This window comes from Trachypithecus francoisi, unplaced genomic scaffold (genome assembly GCF_009764315.1).
Source record: "Trachypithecus francoisi isolate TF-2019V2 unplaced genomic scaffold, Tfra_2.0 Lachesis_group3, whole genome shotgun sequence".
Taxonomy (NCBI): Eukaryota; Metazoa; Chordata; class Mammalia; order Primates; family Cercopithecidae; genus Trachypithecus; species Trachypithecus francoisi.
The window spans coordinates 42,305,797-42,328,653 of record NW_022681468.1 but is presented as its reverse complement, the minus strand read 5'-3'; the positions used below and the strand labels follow the sequence as shown (position 1 = coordinate 42,328,653).

The following is a 22,857-nucleotide window of genomic DNA, read 5'->3' as shown; positions in this document are numbered from 1 at the left end:
CAAGGTCCCACAATAGGCCATCTGCAAACTGAGGAGCAAGAAGAGTCAACCCGAGTCCCAAAACTGAAGAACGTGGAGTCTGATGTTCAATGGCAGAAAGCATCCATCATGGGAGAAAGATGCAGGCTGGGAGGCTAGGCCAGTCTAATCTTTTTATGGTTTTCTGCCTGTTTTATATTCTAGCTGCACTGGCAGCTGATTAGATAGTGCCCACCCAGATTAAGGGTGGGTCTACCCTTTCCAGCCCACTGACTCAAATGTTAAACTCCTTTGGCAACACCCTCACAGACACACCCAGGATCAATACTTTGTATCCTTCAATCTAATCAAGGTGACACTCATTATCACCCATAACAAGTCCACCCCTTGTCAACTTGAACCCATACACATCTCCTGAGATCATAATCTTCAAATAAAGACAATAATAAGGTCATAATTACACCTAACATAATACAACTATCTTTTGTACAACCAGAAACACATCAATACCCAACCCAAATACTATTACATAAAGTTAACAATACTTAAATGTTGATATGAAGTCAACATGATAAAGAAAAAAAAGGATGACCAAGACAATCCTAACCCAAAAGAACAAAGCTGGAGGCATCACGCTACCTGATTTCAAACTATACTACAAGGCTACAGTAACCAAAACAGCATGGTACTGGTACTAAAACAGAGATATAGACCAATGGAATAGAACAGAGCCCTCAGAAATAATACCACACATCCACAGTCATCTGATCTTTGACAAACCTGACAAAAACAAGAAATGGAGAAAGGATTCCCTATTTAATAAATGGTGCTGGGAAAATTGGCTAGCCATAAGCAGAAAGCTGAAACTGGATCTTTTCCTTACTCCTTACACGAAAATTAATTCAAGATAGATTAGAGACTTAAATGTTAGACCTAAAATCATAAAAACCCTAGAAGAAAAGCTAGTTAATACCATTCAGGACACAGGCATGGGCAAGGACTTCATGTCTAAAACACCAAAAGCAATGGCAACAAAAGCCAACATTGACAAATTGGATGTAATTAAACTAAAGAGCTTCTGCACAGCAAAAGAAACTACCATCAGAGTGAACAGGCAACCTACAGAATGGGAGAAAATTTTTGCAATCTACTCATCTGACAAAGGGCTAATATCCAGAATCTACAAAGAACTCAATCAAATTTACAAGAAAAAAACAAACAACCCCATCAAAAAGTGGGCAAAGGATATGAACAGACACTTCTCAAAAGAAGACATTCAAACAGCCAACAGACACATGAAAAAATGCTCATCATCACTCGCCATCAGAGAAATGCAAATCAAAACCACAATGAGATACCATCTCACACCGGTTAGAATGGCAATCATTAAAAAATCAGGAAACAACAGGTGCTGGACAGGATGTGGAGAAATAGGAACACTTTTACACTGTTGGTGGGACTGTAAACTAGTTCAACCATTGTGGAAAACAGTGTGGCAATTCTTCAAGGATCTAGAACTAGAAATACCATTTGACCCAGCCATCCCATTACTGGGTATATACCCAAAGGATTATAAATCATGCTGCTATAAAGACACATGCACATCTATGTTTATTGCGGCATTATTCACAATAGCAAAGACTTGGAGTCAAGCCAAATGTCCATCAGTGACAGACTGAATTAAGAAAATGTGGCACATATACACCATGGAATACTATGCAGCTATAAAAAGGATAAGTTCATGTCCTTTGTAGGGACATGGATACAGCTGGAAACCATCATTCTCAGCAAACTATCACAAGGACAGAAAACCAAACACCACATGTTCTCACTCATAGGTGGGAATTGAACAATGAGATCACTTGGACACAGGAAGGGGATCATCACACATCGGGGACTATTGTGGAGAGGGGGGAGGGGGGAGGGATAGCATTAGGAGATATACCTAATGTAAATGACGAGTTAATGGGTGCAGCACACCAACATGGCACATGTATACATATGTAACAAAATGTTGTGCACATGTACCCTAGAACTTAAAGTATAATAATTAAAAAAAAAATTTTTTAAGAAAAAAGATAAAAAAGGAAATAAAATGAAGACATTTTCTTAGTACAAGTATATACATGCGCAAACATGTTTTTAACAAAAGAAGGAGGAAATACTGATGACAATTACATTCCTCGTTTCTGCAGCTGGTCACACGGTAGTAGCTGGCATTGATGACTACCTTCTACTACCCATTCTGTATTCCCTTTGCCTTCAGCAAGCACTTCAGCAGGTCGTATATTTTTTTCCTGGTGGAGTGACCCAACCCTGCATTCCTGAAGGATCTGGGTCATTTGTAGTCCTGCCTGGATTGGGTTGTTGTAGTTTCCCATTGACCTTAACCACAGGGCATGGTAATACTAAGAGACACCCTAATGGATCTCCTGTATTCCATGCATACTCTTCCTTACCTCCACTGGGGAGCAGTAAACTAATTTCATCTTGAAAGTGTGGGTCAATCACCCCAGCCAACACTGTATCTACCTTCGTAGCCTGTTGACTTAAAGGTAGGAAGAGCCCAAAGTGTCCAGGTGGCAATCTTAACTTCCAGTTTAATGGAATCGTTGTTGTGTCTCCTGGTTCCTCCCTCTGGAACTAAGACTTCTAGGTCAGCAGAATGTAATATTACAGGAACAGGAAGTGAAAATTTTGCTAGAGGATCACTAGGGGTGATGGTGTGTGGTGCCACTTCCACTTCCACCCCTTAATTACTAGACCCATGAATCTTGGCTATGGGAGAAACAGTACCATATATTGGATGCTGATTCAGAGCATACGGGGCCTTCTAGAGAACTCTGGCCAAGACCTGCAAAGTATTGTCACCTCCTCTGGCCAAGACCTGCAAAGTATCGTCACCTAGTTGGCATTGTAATTCTGACTTCAAAAGACCATTCCACCATTCTATCAATTCAGCTGCTTCAGGATGATGGGGAACATGGTAAGACCAGTGAATTCCATGAACATGAACCCACTGCCACACTTCTTTAGCTGTAAAGTGAGTGCTATATGGAATACCATGATGTGCTATATGGAATACCATGATGGTGGATAAGGCATTCCATGAGTCCACGAATGGTAGTCTTGGCAGAAGCATTGCATGCAGGATAGGCAAACCCATAACCAGTAAATATCTATTCCAGTGATGACAAACCTCTGCCCTTTCCATGATGGAAGAGGTCCAATATAATCAACCTGCCACCAGATAGCGGGCTGATCACCCAGAGTAATGGTGCCATATCAAGGGCTCACTGTTGGTCTCTGTTGCTGGCAAATTGGGCAGTCAGCAGTGGCCATAGCCAGGTCAGCCTTGGTGAGTGGAAGTCCATGTTGCTGAGCCCATGCATAACCTCCATCCCTCCCACCGTGGCCACTTTGTTCATCGGCCAATTGGGCGATGACAGAGGTGGCTGGGGAAAGAGGCCAAGTAGTGTCCACAAAAAGTCATCCTATCCACTTAATTATTAAAGTCTTCTTCTGCTGAGGTCACCTGATGGTGAGCACTCCCATGAGATACAAATATCTTCACAGTTTTTGACCACTCAAAGAAGTCCATCCATATACCTCTTCCCCAAATTTCTTTGTCACCAATTTTCCAAACATGCTTCTTCCAAATCCCTGACCATCCAGCCAAACCACTGGCTACAGCCCATGAATCAGTATATAATTGCACATCTGGCCATTTCCCCTTCCAAGCAAAGTGCACAACCAGGTACACTGCTTGAAGTTCTACCCACTGGAAAGATTTCCCTTCACTGCTGTCCTTCAGGGAGGTTCTAGAAAGGGGCTGTAGTGCTGCAGTGGTCCACATTCCAGTGATACCTGCATATCGTGCAGAACCATCGTGAATCAGGCCCTCGTCTTCTCTTCCTCTGTCAACTGATCATAGGGAACTCCCCATGAGGCCATTGGTGCAGGCTGCGGGAGAGAGGACAGGGTGGCAGGAGTGGAGACCATGGGGATTTGAGCAACTTCCTCATGTAACTTACTTATGCCTTCAAGACCTGCTCAAGTAGGATCACATATTTATCACTTCCATTTGATGAGGGAATGCTGCTATGCATGACCCACTCTATGGCCAGATGGGTCAGAAAGCACCCAGTTCATGATAGGGAGTTCAGGTTGCATAGTGACTTGACCCATAGTCAAATGTTCAGTTCCCCCAAAGCCCAGTAATAGGCCAAGAGCTGTCTCTCAAAAGGAGAGCAGTTATCTGCAGAAGACGGCAGGGCCTTGCTCCAAAATCCTAGAGGCCTCCACTGTGATTCACCTATGGGGGCCTGCCCAAGGCTCCAAACAGCATCCCTATCTGCCACTGACACCTCAGGCACTATTGGATCTGCTGGGTCACTAAGTAAATTCATTTTCTTTATTCTCTCTAATCCAGCAAAACTCATTTAGCTTCTAATAAAATTAGTACACTTGCCTTGCTTACACAGCTACATATGCTTTTTGTAACTTTGATAAAAGCTAGCTGAGCAATATAGAAAAATCCCTCTGAAATAGGAATATAGATGTTCAGTGAACACCATTTCAGACTCATTTATTATGGATAAAACAATAGTTCCTAAATGTAGCAACTGTCAGGCCACCATAGACAACCAGAGAGTAAAACTCTATGTTATCTTTAGAAGCTCCCAGTTGCCTCTTAGTGCCCATCTCTTCCCAACTTCTTGCTTGCCTACCACCACTCTAAGCCCCCTTGTCACAGAACCTACCCCATTGCTTAAGGCATCACGCCCTCCTAGTTGGTACAGTAGCCCATCTAATACAAAGGCTAACTTAGTCACTAAAAGATTCCCTGGAGGGGAGCTGTCTTAGGCACTGAGCTACATCTCAAATTAGTGGAATGCTATCTATGCCAGCCTGGGAACCATGGTCACTTCTCCATGTTTCTCAGACATTTTAAACCCAGCCTGGAAAGAAGCAGAGGAAGGAGGAAAGTGAGGGAGGTTTTCAAAGAGCATAGCCAGAGACTGCTGATGATGCACAGCCACTCAGAGGTTCCCAGAAGGAAAATGAAATCCTTTTTGTGACATGATTTTTCAAAATCTATGGTTACAAAGACTAAAACCTCAGCTAAATACAAATGACTAAGGAGAAATCAGATAGGTTTGTATTAAGAGATGCAAAGCTGGACAAGGGTCAGCACAAACACACAACTTTATGTTCTCAAGGAGCAGAACATCAAATTGGAAAAGATAGTAGGACTGACTTATTTTGCCACTGAAATTTTTGTTTGCTTTTATTTTCTATCTCTAAAACTTGATTTTTTCTTTTTCTTTTTCTTTTTTTTTTTTTTTTTTTTTTTGAGACAGAGTCTCACTCTGTCACCCAGGTTGGAGTGCAGTGATGCAATCATGGCTTGCTGCAGCCTTGACCTCCCACTTGCTCAAGCAATCCTCCCACTTTAGCTTCCAGAGTAGCTGGGATCACAGACATATGCCACCACACCTGGCTCATTTTTTTGTACAGACAGGGTCTTGCTATGGTTCCCAGGCTGGAAAATTGCTATTTTTATAGATTCAAGGAACAACTGAAAGTATAACATATTTCACAAGTTATGTAGCTGATGACACATGCCTTTGTCACTTCTATTTTGTTTCTATTTTTTTCTATGTTAAGTTAGGAAAAGTCACATTTCCCCCCTACCATCTCCATTCACACACACACACACACACACACACACACAGTATAATTATGATGTGATCTGATGATTGATAATAGCATGAGTTGTATCTTTCAGGATATTTGTAAATTCTTAGATTGTATCTTTAAAGAAACAACTTTAAAACACAAAATAAGAAAACTACAATGATAAGAGTTCAACTATTGTAGCAACCCATTATTTCGATACAGAGATTTTCCTATGACCTTGAATTTATGAAATGCAAAGATTACCTTACCTATTTATAAGTCTAGCTTTATCAGCTACAGAAGAAAAAAAAACAGGAATAAGAAAATACAATGAATTCTCTCTCACTATGATGAAAAACTGAATTTCTTTTGTTTATGGCTCTTCTCTGTTTATTTCATACTAGATACACATTTGAATGACCCAGGAATCTTTGCTTTTCCATGGTGATACCTGCAAGCCATTTCTCCAATCATAAGCACCAGCATATAAAGGAAGCAAAAAATGCAGAATATAACTTACATCACTTTTTCTATTTATCTATAAAATTAGTGTTACTATTATGCTTACTTAAATATGGACGCCTTAGTATAATACTTAAAATAATATTGAATTTTTTTGTTAAAATACAAGTGAGATTGATCCAAGATCCAAAGACTGAAGTGGCCGGCACTGCCAATAACCTAAACAGTTCAGGGTCCTGAGAATGATCCCTATGGAATAGCCAGGAGCTTCTCATATCTTCTGAGAAATCACATCATGACGTGTCTTCTGGCTGACTCTCATTCATTGTTGCTTCTAAATCTTTGTTCATACAGTTCCCTTGTGGTAGATTTAAAAATATTACCACAAATTTTTCCTCTCTTGGTATGCAAATCCCTTTGTGGTGAGATTTTACTGCTTCTCCCACTAAAAGATGGAATCTATTTCCTTAAGTCTTCCCTAGCTTTATAAATTCCTTTGAGCAATAGGATGTGGCAGAGATGAGATTATGCAATTTCCAGAGCTAGACCTTCAGAAGACTTGAAACTTTTGCCTTTACTCTCTTGGGATGCTGCCTTGAAATCATCTCCCTGAAGAAGTCTGGGTTGTATTGAGGAACAACAAGAGAGCAAGAATAGTGAAGTCTAGTTATTCTAGTGGTCCCAGCCGAACCCAGCTCCCAACTAACGCATCAGCTAAATGTAGCTGCCTGAGGAAACCCAAGCAAAATGAGCAGAAGAACCAATTGCTCAGTCAACCCAGGGGATCATGAGAAATGATGAATGGGCGTGGTTTTAGGTCACTTTGGAGTCATTTCTTAGACACCAATAAACAACTGATGTATCTTTCTCCCATGAAAGCCCTCCCTTTCACTCCATCCTTCCTAAGACACTCTTCAGGGCCTATCATTTTCTTCATGAAACCTCTTCTGGTTATCTCAGGTCAAGAAATTTTTCCTTCTATTCTTCTACAGAACCTATCAACATACCACTCTTTAAAATATTAATCATACATCTTGCTTTATAGTCTTTAATGTGAGTTGACATATCTTCTATAAATCTGATGAAGTCCTTACCTCTTTCTACAATTGACAGAATAGTTCTGGACACAAAACTATGCTATATTTACATCAAAAATATAAATGGAATTAAACTTAAAATATTCTCCTTGTGTAGCAAAGTAAACAGCAAGTGCACAAGAACCATCCCAGTTTAAATATGACTTAGCATACTTTTAAAGTGCTCTGACATGCCAGTCTGAAGAGATGGAAGACAAAAAAACAAACCATTAAGAGGGGTGAAATCACAAGGCTATGGCTAATCACAAGGTAAAAATTATCTCCTAATCTCTTCCAAGAATATTAAAACCTGGGAACATCAATTGTTGAAACTTGGTAGTTTATGAAAAATATATTATAAGCCATAGTATATAAAGACTTCCTCAGAAATTAATCAAGAAGAGATGCCTCTACCAAGTATAGATTAAAAGTTTAAATAGGTTTACCATTTAGTGCAATTATTTCATTTCTTAGAGACTATACTATGGTATTATAAAAAGAATACACAAAAATGTTCACTGAAATTTTATATGTTATGTAAGAAAAACAGTAAAATATTCCAAAATGAAGATTAGGTGACACAAATGTTGGCACATTAATGCAGTTGTAAACCAGGCAGCCATTAAGACAATGATGGGGATCTCTAGGCACAGATCTGAAAAGATTAATGGCATATTTTTGTCTAAAAATTTACTTAATTTGTATGTATACTTTTTTATATGTATCTAAAAGTGGGAGTGAATGATTTATGAGCATCTCTTGGGAATAAGAGTACTTCTTATACTCATGGCCTCCTTTGTATTTACATTCCAAAATATGGTCTTTTCATCCCATAGGTTACCACAATGGTTTCCTAATTGTTCTCCTTACTTCTATTCCGTTATAATGCCATCTGTACATGACCAAGAGGCAGAATTCCTAGAAACATAACTGAGGGGATGCTTACAAAATGTTAACAGTTGTTACTTTTGGGCAATAGGATTTGTGGGGTTCTTTTGTTTTAAAGAAGCAAATTTTTTTTAAAAAAAGTTTAAAGACTTTTCTGTATTAATTGATTATTTTACAATAACCCTGAATAATTTTTAGATAAAGAATAGGTACTTACATTTTTTCAGGAAAGTATATATATTTTTCAGAAAGTAGAAAAATCTCTATAAAGAGCAATTAGGTCAATTCCCAATTTGGAGAATATCACTTTTCTCCAAATTGGTTTTTACATTCATCTGAATTAATATAAAGTATAAAAACACAGCTCTAGAACCTGAAACCACTGTTTTCTTCTCTTACTGGGACCGTACACAGACTAAGCTGACCTGAGGCTTTAAAATGGATAGTGAATTTTGCAAACTATATGACTGACCTGAACCAAGTATGCCCAGAGAAGAAAAGATGAGTTGGTCAAGGTGGAAGGAATTTTATTTGATGGAGCAGTCCAAAATTTGCAAGCTGTACTCTCTTGGAACACTATAATTCTCTGTGATGCTAACAGATGTTTCCCTAAAAAAGTAGTTTCTGGATCAAATAAGTTTCATTAATGTTGCATATTAATTCTTCGTCTTGGAGAGTCCCAATTCACACTAGCATGTCACAATGCATATTAGCATATCAAAAGCTCTGAGAGGCCTTGCAGTAAGATACCATTTTTCATGCTTGTTTGTTTTGGGAACCTTTTTTTTTGTTCATTAAAAACCTATGAATATTTTGCAGATCACCACGGAAAACCGTTGTACAATCCCTGCAGTAGGCAGGAAGGAGCAGGTGCTGGCACTGGGGCACATGAGAGGCTGTTGCCACAATCCCAGGAGGCGAATACAGGCCTCAGCAGAGGAGCCTATTTTAGCACATCTAAAAACAGGTGTTTACTACACCAACCAGTGTCACAGACTGACAAAAAGATGGAACTAGCCATGAAAGGTCATGCCTACCTACGAGAAAAGCAAGAGTAGGAGTGCTAGGTGGCAAGGCCCAACTTGAATTTCAACAAAAAATAACCTAGGTAGCGACAGACAGCAAGGAGAAGGACAGTCTACATGAGTTGGCAGGGCTTGCTGTTTTCTTTACAACACTTGTTGGATTTAGACACAGACTCTCTGTATTCCCTGCCACTATGTTCCGTGGGTCTTAAAGTGGAATTCTTTAATTCAGTCTTAAGTCAGTGTCTGGTGAATAAGGGTAAAATGCTATTTAAAAAAAAAAAAAGGTTGCAGTTTTAGACAAGTTGGACTGGAGTGGGAAAGAGACTGAAGACAGGTAAATAAGCCACCAGATTGGTCACTGTCTCTATGAGGAAAGAAATGAAGAGAATCTGGAATCACGCAGGTATCGCAGATGAAGAGAGAAATAAGTAAACCAATAGACATGAGGACAAATCACAGGACAGAGAGACTAAACTTAAGTCGGAGGACTCGAACACAATTACATTCTTGCAGAACTGGAGGGCCTGGGAGCTGTCTGCGCTATCTCGGCACTCTGCATATTCAGTCTGTACTCTCTTCCTTTATGTCGACTGGTTCCTTTCTAATTCTTTTCAAATCCCTTCAGTTGTGTGCTTTTAACTGCCCTACATAAAGTGCAAATGTATTGAAGGCAAGAAACCATATTTTTGATGAATTGTGTATTTCCTAGAGCTACCTTGTGCATTACTTAGAGCAATAGATTAACTGATGTAAAGTTAATTGTTGGTAAGCAAGCACTGCAAGTTATTTTATATATGATGGGATATTTCACTGACTTATTTTAAAGACAATATCCCATCCTGTGTAAAACAAGATTGGATCTTTTAAAGAGCAATCACCAATTGATTATCATGTAATTGACAATAATCATCATCATCTAACGAGAAGAACAAATCCATGTGATGATATATGAAGAGAGGAAAACGCCATCATCTGGAAACTTAAAAAGCAGAATATATCACTCTACTTATACTTCCTAGGAACTGGGATTTGGAGAAACTTTCGTGTTCTGTCTACAGAATATTTCCATCTTTGGCCTATTCATTAGAAGCTGGCCAAAAAGTAACCTTAGTTAATTGCTTATGATGAATGGAATCCATAAAAACCTGCAAGGTTCACAAAAATAGTACTGGTTTAATAGGTTTCAAGGAGTGTAAGTTTTGATTTGATAAAATTATTCCCACCTTTCTAATTTTCAAGACTGTGTACCCCATGAAACACTGTATCCTATGAAAGACTGCAAGATATATTACTGAATTTCTTCTCTGTCTACCACATTACTAAGTTTTATTCTTTTCTAGCAACACTTAGTACCAAATGTTCACCTTTTCAATAAATCATTACAGCCAAGGCTTGACATGTATGGAATAAAGTCATATCAAGTTCATTTTACTGGGCACATAACTGTGGCAGAAATGTCAACTATAATAAGCATGTGATGAAAAAGATCTTCAGGGCTCCTGTCAGGTACTACATAACCTGACAGTAGGTTAAACCTGAACATTTACATGAAGAGGTTGCATGACCAAGGCTGACAGCTGTCATTAACACTATGAAGAAGAAGAAATATGCCAGCTAAGCTTCCCAGCTTTCACTTTACAGGTGCTTTCAAGTTCCCAGTTAATCCTTCTGACAAATATGGGAGGGGCATTCCTTTCCATTTACAGATGAGAAATTGGTCACTTCTCCTCATCCACATTACCACTGCCCTGGTCTAGGCATTCCTCTCTCAGCGAAATTACTGCAACAGCCTCCTAACTAATATTCTTGCAAACAATCATGTCCTGATAGTAAGAACTAAGTAATACTAAGGTTTCCTAGGGAAACAAAGCCTCCTGAAACTCAGTAGTTTAACAATAACCAACTCACTTATAGTTCTACAGGGTAGATGTGGATCTACCATGTACCCAGGAGTGATGCCCCAAATGGGATCCAGCTTACGTCCACCTGCAACTTACTCATCTCCCCATGTTATCAGCAAAGAAGAGAGGATTACAAGGCCACACAGAACGCTTCCTTCTGCCTCTCACTGGCAGAGCCCAGTCATGTGACCCTAACCCACAGCATGGGAGGCTGGAAAAGGTAGAGAAGCACATAGATATGTGATAAGTAAAAATAGCCTCTGCTACACCAAGGTTCAGTGCAGTCAGGTGGATTGGCTAAAATACAAATCTGCTCATGTCACTCCCCTTCTGAATCTCCTACAATGGCTTCCTAACACCCACAGGTTTAATCTCTACCTTTATCTTCTGATACTTCACACCCCAAAATGCAAGCTCCACAAACATTCAACCACTGGCTTCTTATTCACTATGCAGTTCTTTTAACATTTGTTAATGTTTTTCCAAAAAATCATAATTATGACCAATTCTTTTTTTTTTTTTTTTTTTTTTTTTTTTTTTTTTTTTTTTTTTTTTACCAGAAACATGTACACTTTATTGAATGCCATTGTAGAAAAGTGTGAGGATAAAGGGCTGATACAGGACTCGGCTCCGGGGGCAAGGCGAGGAATGGAAGGAAGGTGGAGCACGTGGGACACAGGTTATGGGCGGAGCTGCTGGCCTGAATGATGTCTCCTGATCTATCGATGGGCTTGGTAGATCAATACTGGGATGACAATGAGCAGAATGGTCATGAGGATGCCCAAAATCAGGGCCCAGATGTTCAGGCACTTGGCGGTGGAGGCATAGGCCTGGGCCCCAGTCAGGTCGCCAACCATCTTCCTGTCCCTAGACTTCACGGAGTAGGCGAATGCTATGAAGCCCAGGCAGCAGGGGTTCATGAAGAGGGTGTTGAACAGGGACCAGACGACATGGTCGGGCACGGAGGTCTCGCTGCGGATGTGGATCACGGTGGACGTCAGGGGAGCAGGGTTGTGGGGCGCCCCCAGCACAGCCACCTCCTGCTCCTCCTTGAGCAACTCATAGTTGGGAGGCTGGCCGCTATTGACAGGAGAGAAGACGGTTTGGACCGTGTGGTTCATGGTGTCCTGCGAAGGCCAGCGGTGGTCGGGTTAGTGGGATGGTTCTTAGTGGGCCATGACCAATTCTTAACTACATCCACAGCTACTATCCATGCTTAACCCATCTCTTCCCTGTACCTCTGCAATAGCCTCCTAATTTATTTTGATCTTTGCAATTTATTCTCAACACAACAGCTAGTACATTACTTTAAAATAACATCAGATCATGTCACTGACCTGCTGAAAAGTTTCCAGGGGCTCTTATCACAAATAGAATAAAACCAAAGCCTGCACAATCTTCATCTCCAAATTCATCTCTACCCTTCTCTTCCTCCTCACCAGGCACTGGCCCCATGGATGCCTGAGCCCACTCGGCACCCTCCTGCTGCAGGAGCTATGCATTTTCTGCTCCTGACACACACCACATGCTTACATGGTTCCCTCCTTAACTTCATTCAGGTCCCCCTTATGCCATACGCATAACCTGCTTTATTTTTCTTCACAACACTTACCCCTACCTGACATTGTATTGTGAATCTGCTTGTTGTCTATATAACCTGACACTCTCTCCAGAAAGTAAACTCTTTGAGATTCGGCTGTTCTCTGTCAAATTCAATATAATATTCCCAGGGCTTGGTGCAATCAATGCAGAATGGACAAATTAATCATTGAGTGAGGGGGGTAAATCCTGACCCTCTATGCCTACAAGGCACTTTATCTGATGTCATGTGGGAACTAGTCTATCTTGCAGCTTCCCTGAGGATTTACTCAAGCCTTCCACATTCTTCCCACCAGGAACTTCCCCAGTCCCAGTGGGATTCCTCCCCTGTGCCCTCAGGTCTCTACTACAGTGTCTGACATGCTGCAGACATTCAACAATGTTACTCAATTCATAAATTCTCCAGGGCAATAGGCCAAATGGCAAGTAGGTAATGAGGTAGGTAACAAGAGATGCAAACCTATTAGGTTAGTGCCAAAGTAATTGCTGTTTTTGCCATTACTTTTTTAAATTTAATTCATATTTATCTTTGGTCTATTTCTGGATTTTCTTTATGGTCTCATGATCATTCCATTTCTGAGCCATTACCACATCGTGCTTTTAAAATTTTTTAACTTAATTTTATTTTTATTATACATTAAGTTCTGGGACATATGTGCTGAACGTGCAGGTTTGTTACACAGGTATACACGTGCCATGGTGATTTGCTGCACCCATCAACGCATTATCTACATGCTATCCCTCCCCTAGCCTCCCACCCCCTGACAGGCCCTGGTGTGTGATGTTCCCCTCCCTGTGTCCATGTGTCCTCATTGCTGAACTCCTACTTATGAGTGAGAACATGCAGTGTTTGGTTTTCTGTTCCTGTGTTATTTTGCTGAGAATGATAATTTCCAGCTTCATCCATGTCCCTGCAAAGGACATGAACTCATCCTTTTTTTGTGGCTGCATAGTATTCCATGCTGTATATGTACCACATTTTCTTTATCCAGTCTATCATTGATGGGCACTTGAGTTGGTTCTAAGTGTTTGTTACTGTGAACAGTGCTGCACTAAACATACGTGTGCATGTGTCTTTATAGTAGAATGATTTATAATCCTTTGGGCCTGTACCCAGTAATGGGATTGCTGGGTCAAATGGTATTTCTGGTTCTAGATCCTTGAGAAATCACCACACTGTCTTCCACAATGGTTGAACTTATTTACACTCCCACCAACAGTGTAAAAGTGTTCCTATTTCTCCACATCCTCTCCAGCATCTGTTGTTTCCTGACTTTTTAATGATCGCCATTCTAACTGGCATGAGATGGTATCTCGTTGTGATTTTGATTTACATTTCTCTAACGACCAGTGATGATGAGCTTTTTTTCATGATTGTTGGCCATATAAATGTCTTCTTTTGAGAAGTGTCAGTTCATATCCTTTGCCCACTTTTTGATGGGGTTGTTTTTTTCTTGTAAATTTAAGTTCTTTGTAGATTCTGGATATTAACCCTTTGTCAGATGGATAGATTGCAAAAATTTTCTCCCATTCAGTAGGTTCCCTGTGCACTCTGATGATAGTTTCTTTTGCTGTGCAGAAGCTCTTTAGTTTACATAGATCCCATTTGTCAATGCTGGCTTTTGTTGCCATTGCTTTTGGTGTTTCAGTCATGAAGTCTTTATCCATGCCTATGTCCTTAACGGTATTTCCTAGGTTTTCTTCTAGGGTTTTTATGGCTTTAGGTCTTGGAGGCATCATACTACCTGACTTCTAACTATACTACAAGGCTACAGTAACCAAAACAGCATGGTACTGGTACCAAAACAGATATATAGACCAACAGAAGAGAACAGAACAGAGGCCTCAGAAATAATGCCACACATCTACAACTATCTGATCTTTGACAAACCTGACAAAAACAAGCAATGGGGAAAGGATTCCCTATTTAATAAATGGTGTTGGGAAAACTGGCTAGCCATATGCAGAAAACTGAAACGGGACTCCTTCCTTATACCTTAAACAAAAATTAACTCAAGACTGATTAAAGACTTAAACGCAATGCCATTACTTTTAACAGCAAAACCATGACTACTTTTGCACCAACTGAATACATATATAGTTTCTAGGCCCATGGCTACTTCTAGTTTATGCTACAGTCACTGCAAAAGAGACATTTTGTAGCTGAAATTCAGGATGTAAGTAAATTTCTTTTCTTTATAAGACTTCCAACAAGCTTAGCATTTTGGCCAATGAATCAAATACTCAGTGTCACATCTGCTTAGGACAAGTTACATACAAATTAGCCTCCATTGGTTTCTCTGGCACACATAAATGGAAACACTTCTGTAAATATTCTCAAGCATTTCATAAAGTAACGGTGATTTTTTTTTTTTTTGACTGCTTGGAGCCATTGCATGTAAAGAATTTCTCCTAAAAATGGATATTTTACTTGCTATATAAATGTTGTGACTTCTTCATCTGAAGAATAAAGCTCTCATATGTAAATGTGAGTAGTAATGAATCATTTGATTAGAAGCTTATGTGTCCAAAGTAGTCATGTCCTAATGGCATGGCACAGAGGGAAAGTCAAGTCCTCTTAGTAGTGGTAGATCACACACATAAAAATAATAATAATTTTCTTTACTTAAGAAAGTCTAAGTTTTATTCTATTTATAAATATGGTTATTTTCTAGCCTTCAGATGTAAAATAAAAGCAATGCATGGAAGCCTTTAACCACTGGCAAATATAAGGCATAGTTTTAATACAAAGTATTTTGGAAAATATTCTTATTATGCCCACAATTTAATAATAATACATGTACAGTCATTATTATACATAACTTTTATAAACTCAGTTAACCTTAAGAAAACTCTCTGGCATAGGTCTATTATCATTTCTAGTTTAGAGATGATGAAACTAAAGGCAAAGAGGATAGGTTGCTTGTTCAAGGTCAAACTGCTAGTAGGTTACAAAGTCAAGATTCCAACCCAGGTATTCCGACCCCAAATCCTGTGTTTTGAATCATCGTCTAAAACTGCCTCTTAAGAAACACTTTAAAATTGTTCTCATTAGCCATAAGATCTTAAAATAGGCTCTCTCTGTTTATATAACATATCAGTGAAAACTGTTTTCACTGCAATTGAACATCCACTTGCGAAGAAAATGAAAAGTCAAACATGTCAAGCTCTTGTCTTCAGACTTTTTGATTGGCTTATTGGGTACTACTCAATATTGATTATCATCTGTGTACCAGACTCTTTGTGAGAGGCTAAAATACAATGGTATAAAAGATCGCATCTATCCCCAGGGAAACTATAGTTAATAGTAACCAGTTAAACAATTTCTGTTCAGTGTCACAAACGCTACATAGGGTGCTATAAGAAGAACTCATTGAAGGAGCACCGAACCCAATCCTAGGGCTTAAGAAAAGCTTCCTGGAGGAGCAATTTCCAAGTATTTGCTAAAGTTGTTTGGTGTGGCTCCAACATCATGACAGCTAAAATTTGTATTAAGTTATATCAATTAAAAGACAGTTCAATCACTTCTCCATTAATATGAGATAAAAAATCTCTCCTTGTGGAAAACAAGGAAATGTCTCATTTACAGTTCATTTAGAGATATATCTGAACAATACAGTTGGGCTGGAAATTTAGGCTTTAGTTCTTACACTACCACACATTAGCAGTGTTGGTTCTGGGGAATGAGGCATTGAAATGAATAGAAAATCCTAAGCATTTGGCAAGAAAATATGCATCATTATTATAGCTTGTTATGATATGTGAGAAAAGGGGGACAAGGACATAAACAAAGGATGTGGAAGTACACATATGCTTCCATGTGCACCAGTGTTTAAGAGATGGGCTCTACAAGCAGTATGGTAGGCAAGGATTGGTTTAGGGTGGGTCTACATACATATGTCAGAAGGAGACTAATCAGAATCAGGAAGAATAGGTAATTTGCATGAAAACCTCAGACTGAGTCATTGTTTGTGTTCAGTGGCATCCCTAAGGTCAGTGAATCCAATACTCTGATCCCATTAAATTCCTTTTTCTAAGAAATTCTAGGTTATCATCTCTCTCATCCTTCTCCCTTTTGAATAGTAAATTTCTCCCTTCAGTGGGAACTTTCTAATCAGCAGTTAAGCATATACAAGCTTCTTCCAGCTTATTGAAAAGAAAAAAATTCTTCTTTGATTCTTTCACAATTTCATTTCCTGGTCATTCATCCATTGCTTCAATAAATATTCATTTGATTTCTACTATGTGTCAGATACATAGATAACACAGCGATGAACAAATAGTCTCAGTCCATGCCCAATGCTGGTGGTTTTAATCACTCTATTGTATTAACTAAAAAAAAAAAAAAAAAACTCTATGATACCTAATTCAACATTTTCCCTAAAGATGGTTCTGGCAAATGTTAAGGAGCAAGAATTAAAGCATTACATTGAAATATCGATGCCAAATAATAAAAGAAATGAAGGAAGATACAATTTATCTTTAAATTTCTACTCTTGCCTATAATCTCAGGACTTTGGGAGGCCAAGGTGGGCGGATCACAAGGTGAGGAGATCAAGACCATTCTAGCTAACACGATGAAATCTCATCTCTACTAAAAATACCAAAAAAAAAAAAAAAAAATCAGCTGGGCGTGGTGGCATGTGCCTGTAGTCCCAGCTACTCGGAAGGTGAAGACAGGCGAATCGCTTGAACCTGGGAGGCAGAGGTTGCAGCGAGCAGATGTCATGCCCCTGCACTCCAGCCTGGGTGACAGAGCAAGACTCCGTTTTAAAAAAAAAAAAAAAAAAAAAAAATCCTACTCTTAGCTCAGTGCACACTGTATAAGGACGCTGAATGAATAGAAATTTGTGATGTTGACATGTAGAAAAGTTCTAAGAACTTGCATTCTACTAATTGACAGAGGTAGTGACAGACAGATGAGGACCTTGGAGTATGGTGAGATGGCAGCGGAAATGAGAGAAAAAAGAGAAGGAAGAGAAAGAAAATGGTAAAATGTAAATTTCTGATTTGGCATATTATATACCTTCAAGTGTAAAAGTTAATTTGTTTTAAGCTATGAAAAAAATGAATGACAGTTTCAAGCTAATGATAATTTAAAAATAGAGGATACATGAAGCACTGAAGGACACCTCTTTACATTGTTACCAATGTATAGGCCTAGAATGTGGCTCTTGAGTGAAAGAAGTGATTTTTGTAATTGTTTCAGGTATTAGGCAGACAAATTCATATGTTTTATCTGAAAATAAGAACAATATATAAATCAGATTCAAGCATGTGACAATATATTATATCCACTTGGGCACTGAATAAAATGAATTGTTCTACTGGCTAGATCACAGACGTTATGTAGGGGATGTATAATTGTAAATTATCGAATGCTTTCAATTATATAGAGTTTGAAGGCATTTAAGAAATCAAACAATTATTTTTTTACTTATCTGCAAAGATTCATAGAAGAAAATAATACAATTCCCCATCTGTTTATTACACATGCCCAAAAATCCTCCTCAATATTTTTCCCCCAATGAAAGGATCAAAGTGGTCTAGAAATAACAAGAAATGATAGCAGCCCTTAGAATCTACAAGCCTTGAGGAGTGACTGCCACCAGTCTGCTGCTGATAGGCATAAAGTGATGTCTGTGAATGCATGGCTCAACTGATGGTCTGTCCTCCAAGGACTGATCTGGGTCTCATTTTGCTATTTTTAATTATGACCCCGGGCTTGCAAGATGACATCATATTTGGGGGTCTCAATACTCACTAACTCTTAAGCATGCAGGAGACCTGAAACTCCTGAGGCTAATGATAAAAATAATTTATATTTAAAACGAGTAAACATATCCTTCCACAGAAGAAAGAACTGAACATGGACTGAAGTTTACATCCTGGACTTTCATTCCTGAAGAAGTGAGGTTTTTGCGGGACATTTTGCATATCTGTTTACTACTACAGAAGATTTTAACTTCACAAGGAAACTCATAATAAAAGGAATGTAGCATCTTGTGTATAAATGTGTGTTTCTTAAAAATGGCTCATAATATTGACAGGAACTTAACCTCATTTACAGGAAAAAAATTTACAGGAAAAAACAACCTCATCAAAAAGTGGGCAAAGGAAACAAACAGACACTTCTCAAAAGAAGACATTTATGCTGCAAATGAACATATGTAAAAAAGCTCAACATCACTGATCATTAGAGAAATGCAAACCAAAACCACAATAAGATACCATCTCACACCAGTCAGAATGGCGATTATTAAAAAGTCAAGAAACAACAGATGCTGGCAAGGAGAAATAGAAACACTTTTACACTGTTGGTGGGAATATAAATTAGTTCAACCATTGTGGAAGACAGTGGCGATTCCTCAAAGATCAAGAAATACCATGTGACCCATCAATCCCATTCCTGGGTATACACCCAAAGAAACATAAATCATTCTATTATAAAGATACATGCGTGTGGCTGGGCACGGTGGCGCCTGCCTGGAATCATAGTACTTTAGGAGGCCAAGGCAGGTGGATCACGAGGTCAGGAGATTAAGATCAGCCTGGTGTTAGAAACTGTCAATGTTATGTTGTTGATTAGGTTTTATTGCCTTCCTTTAAGAAATGTTGACCTGGTGCTATGGCGCGCACCTGTAATCCCAGCACTTTGGGAGGCCGAGGCGGGCAAAAAATGAGGTCAGGAGTTTGAGAACAGCCTGGTCAAGATAGTGAAACCCCGTCTCTACTAAAAATACAAAAATTAGCCAGGCATGGTGGCATGTGCCTGTAATCCCAGCTACTTAGGAGGCTAAGACAGGAGAATTGCTTGAAACTGGGAGGCAGAAGTTGCAGTGAGCCAAGATGGTGCCACTGCACTCCAGACTGGGTAACAGAGTGAGACTCAGTCTAAAAACAAAAAAAGTGTTGACAACTAGATATTGATGGATATTGACGGAAATATCTTCAGAGCGATAAAGGGAATCTATGAGAAACTAATAGTTTATAACATATTTAATAGTGAAAGACTTAAGATGTTACCCTAAGATTCAAAGTAAATAATGTATACTCACTCTCATCACTTCTATTATATATTTTGTTGAAATTTTATGCAGTGCAATAATGCAGGAGAAAGAAATAAGACACACCAATTAGAAAGGTGAAGCATAGTTAAATGGAAAGGATATGATTGCACAAGTAGAAAATCTTTAAGAAATCTATCAAAAGCAATATGAACAATAACAGTGAATATAGTCATGTAGAAAGACACAAAGAGAACAAACAAAAATCCAGTTTTATTTCTATATACTAAGAACAAAAGTTAGAAAAGCTGACATTTTTAAAAAATCAAATAGCAGGAAAAATTTAAGAATAAATTTAACTGAATATGTATAAATCCTGGACAATAAAATCCACAAAACCTCACATACTATATAGTGACTTTTATCAAGACAACGCGGTATTGCCATAAGGGTAAATATGTAATCAATGAAGCAGAATAGAGTCCAGAAATAGAACCACACCTGTTCGGCCAATTGATTTTGCTGAAGTATGAATAATTAAATAGAGAAAAGACAGTAGTCCACAATAAATGGAGGTAGAGCAACAGGATCTCCACGTAAAACAAAAAGAATCCTGATTTTTACTTCACATTATATGTAAAACTTTTGAAATAGATCAAAGACCTGAAGGTAAAACTAAAGCTAGAAATTTCTAAAAGAAAACATAGGAGAAAGTCTTGTTGACTTTAGAGTAAAAATTATCTCTAAAGAACATCATAAGCACAAAATATTTTTTTAATTGATAATTGGACTTCTTGCCAATTTAAACTTTCTCCACTTCCAAATATCATTAGAAAAAAAATTCACACCACAGTCTGGGGCGAGCAGGGCAAATATTCACAATATATATGGTATATGAGAAAATAAACAAACTACATAAAGAATACTTATAACTCAATAAATAAACCAGCAACCTAATTTAAAATGAGCAAAAAGTTTGAAGGTCCTTTGCATTCGTTTTCTAGAGCTGCTGTAACAAAGTACCACAGACTGGGGAACTTCAACAATAATTCATTTTCTTACAGTGCTGGATGCTCAAAGTTCAAGATTAAGATGTCAGCAAGGTTGGTTTCTTCTGGGGCCTCTGTCCTTGCCTATAGATGGCTGTCTTCTCCCTATGTCTTCACACGGACTTCCCTCTGTCTATATCTGTGTCCAAATTTCCTTTTATTGTAAGGATACTAGTCACACTAGATTAGGACCCGCCCTAATAACTTCATTTTAAATTAATTATCTCTTTGAAGACGCTGTCTCCAAACACAGTTGCATTTTGAGGTACTGGGAACTTCGATGTAAGAATTTGAGGTACTGGGAACTTCAATGTAGGAATTTTAGAATACTAGTCAGCCCCAAAACACACTTTATTAAAACAGTATACTAATGACTAATAAGAACAAAAACAATTATCAAAATCATTAGTAATCAGTTTAATAGAAACTAAAATCACATTTAGATACTACTATATACTAATCAGAATGGTAAAAATGATAAGGACTAATAATAGAATATGTTGGAGAGAATACAGAGCAACTGGAACTCTCATGCATTGATGATAGGAATGCAAATTGGTACGATCCCTTTGCAAAATAGTTGGGCAGTCTCCTGTAAAGTTAAACCATATGACCAACAGTCCCATGTAATCTCCGTGATTATACTCTAATTATGTAATCATGTACAAATCATTTGTTCCCATGGGATACACCCAGAGACTCCAACATTATCTGCCACGTGTTAAGTACAGACAAAATATTTATTGAATGAATGAATAAATGAATGGGGTTTCTTTAACCCACAAAATATTATTGAACATTTAGGTCATTTCCAGTGTAAAGGTAAATCCTCAATCAGGTATCTTGTAATTTAGGCATATTTCAAGCCTCCTGAAGGACCTTCCCGAATACTCTCCCAAAAACTTGTGCCAATTTTTATATTCCTATCTGTAGCATGACGTAGTTATCTGACTCTGCTCTTTACCTAGCATCAGGCATTAAAATTCACTGTACTATTGCCAGTTTGGTTTGTAATTTAATTTTAACTTGTACTTCCCTAATTATAAGAGGTATTGATCTTTTTCCATAGAATTTATGTTTCTTCTTTGTAAATTTCAGAGTCTATTTTTATAGCTGTGCATTATGATATGTTCATTATACAAAAGCAAATGTCATCCATGTCTTCTAATCATAACACAGTCTACATAATTTTTAAATTTACAGAATTAAAGCAGGACTTTGTATCTACTTTCTGCTACATAAAAATATTTTTATTAAAGAACATTTCATTAAGCATACCAAGCAATGTGTTTAATACATATATGCTTCAAAAAACACACTTTTAATTTTTTGTATTAGAAATGTATTATTTATACTCAGTGAAGTTTTGGATGGTGATTATATGTAGGAGACACTAAACTGAACATTTTATTTCAATTCCTACTTATGCATTCATAGTCAAGGATATTGCAACAGTTTCTTTATTAGCAACCATTATATAGGTAATTATATTTTCTATGGAATAGACAGTGGCACTAGAAAAGACAGTTCATTAGTGGTGCAATTATATATTAGAGCTATAAATCCTATTTTTTAAAGCACATACACATGCACACTCCTGTGCTCAATTCCATATACCACTGTGAATTCTCAAACTTAAAGAAAAATATTTCAAAAGTATTAGTCTTTCAAAGAAGAAAAACCAACATTCAGTTTTAAAACTTCTTTCACGAGGCAAAAGAGTAAAAAACAGGAATTGATTTTCAAATGCTGGTGGAATGAGAAATTATTTGATGTCACTGAGCACACTGGTTAGGATATTGTGGCACTCAGCAGCCAGGAGACTCCTCGCCCAAAAAGCAATTATTGAGCATCAACTGTTTTCTGGAAACTACATATAATCATACATGTTTAGAATGATATTAAAATAAGGATGGGTAGATGTTCTTGGGGACAGGAGAAAGAAATAAGAAGAAATAGACTGTAGGTGAGCAGAGAAGAGAGGACTGTGAAGAATTTTTTCATGATTAGTGGCAAATTAATCACCATGCTCAATATTTACTGTTTTATCTTTTGTTGAATAATGAACAGTCACTGTAAATTTAGTACAGTATTTATTCATTTGAAAAGATCTCAGAAACATAGACTTATTTTTAGAAGATGAAAATAAATAAGTCCTGGATGTTTGTTGCCAAACTGAATTTGGA

At 38.1% G+C, this 22,857-nt stretch overlaps 2 protein-coding genes across 3 annotated transcripts in view; both read right to left on the bottom strand.

The window, feature by feature from the left end:
* Positions 1-22,857, bottom strand: part of KCNH5 (potassium voltage-gated channel subfamily H member 5) — a 351,127-nt gene that overhangs the window by 161,349 nt on the left and 166,921 nt on the right. The gene's annotated exons all lie outside the window — the stretch shown is intronic.
* On the bottom strand, positions 11,536-12,192 carry LOC117069499 (interferon-induced transmembrane protein 3-like). Its single transcript, XM_033187799.1, has one exon. It carries the CDS (start codon positions 12,135-12,137, stop codon positions 11,736-11,738), a length of 402 nt encoding a protein of 133 aa, XP_033043690.1. The 5' UTR covers positions 12,138-12,192; the 3' UTR covers positions 11,536-11,735.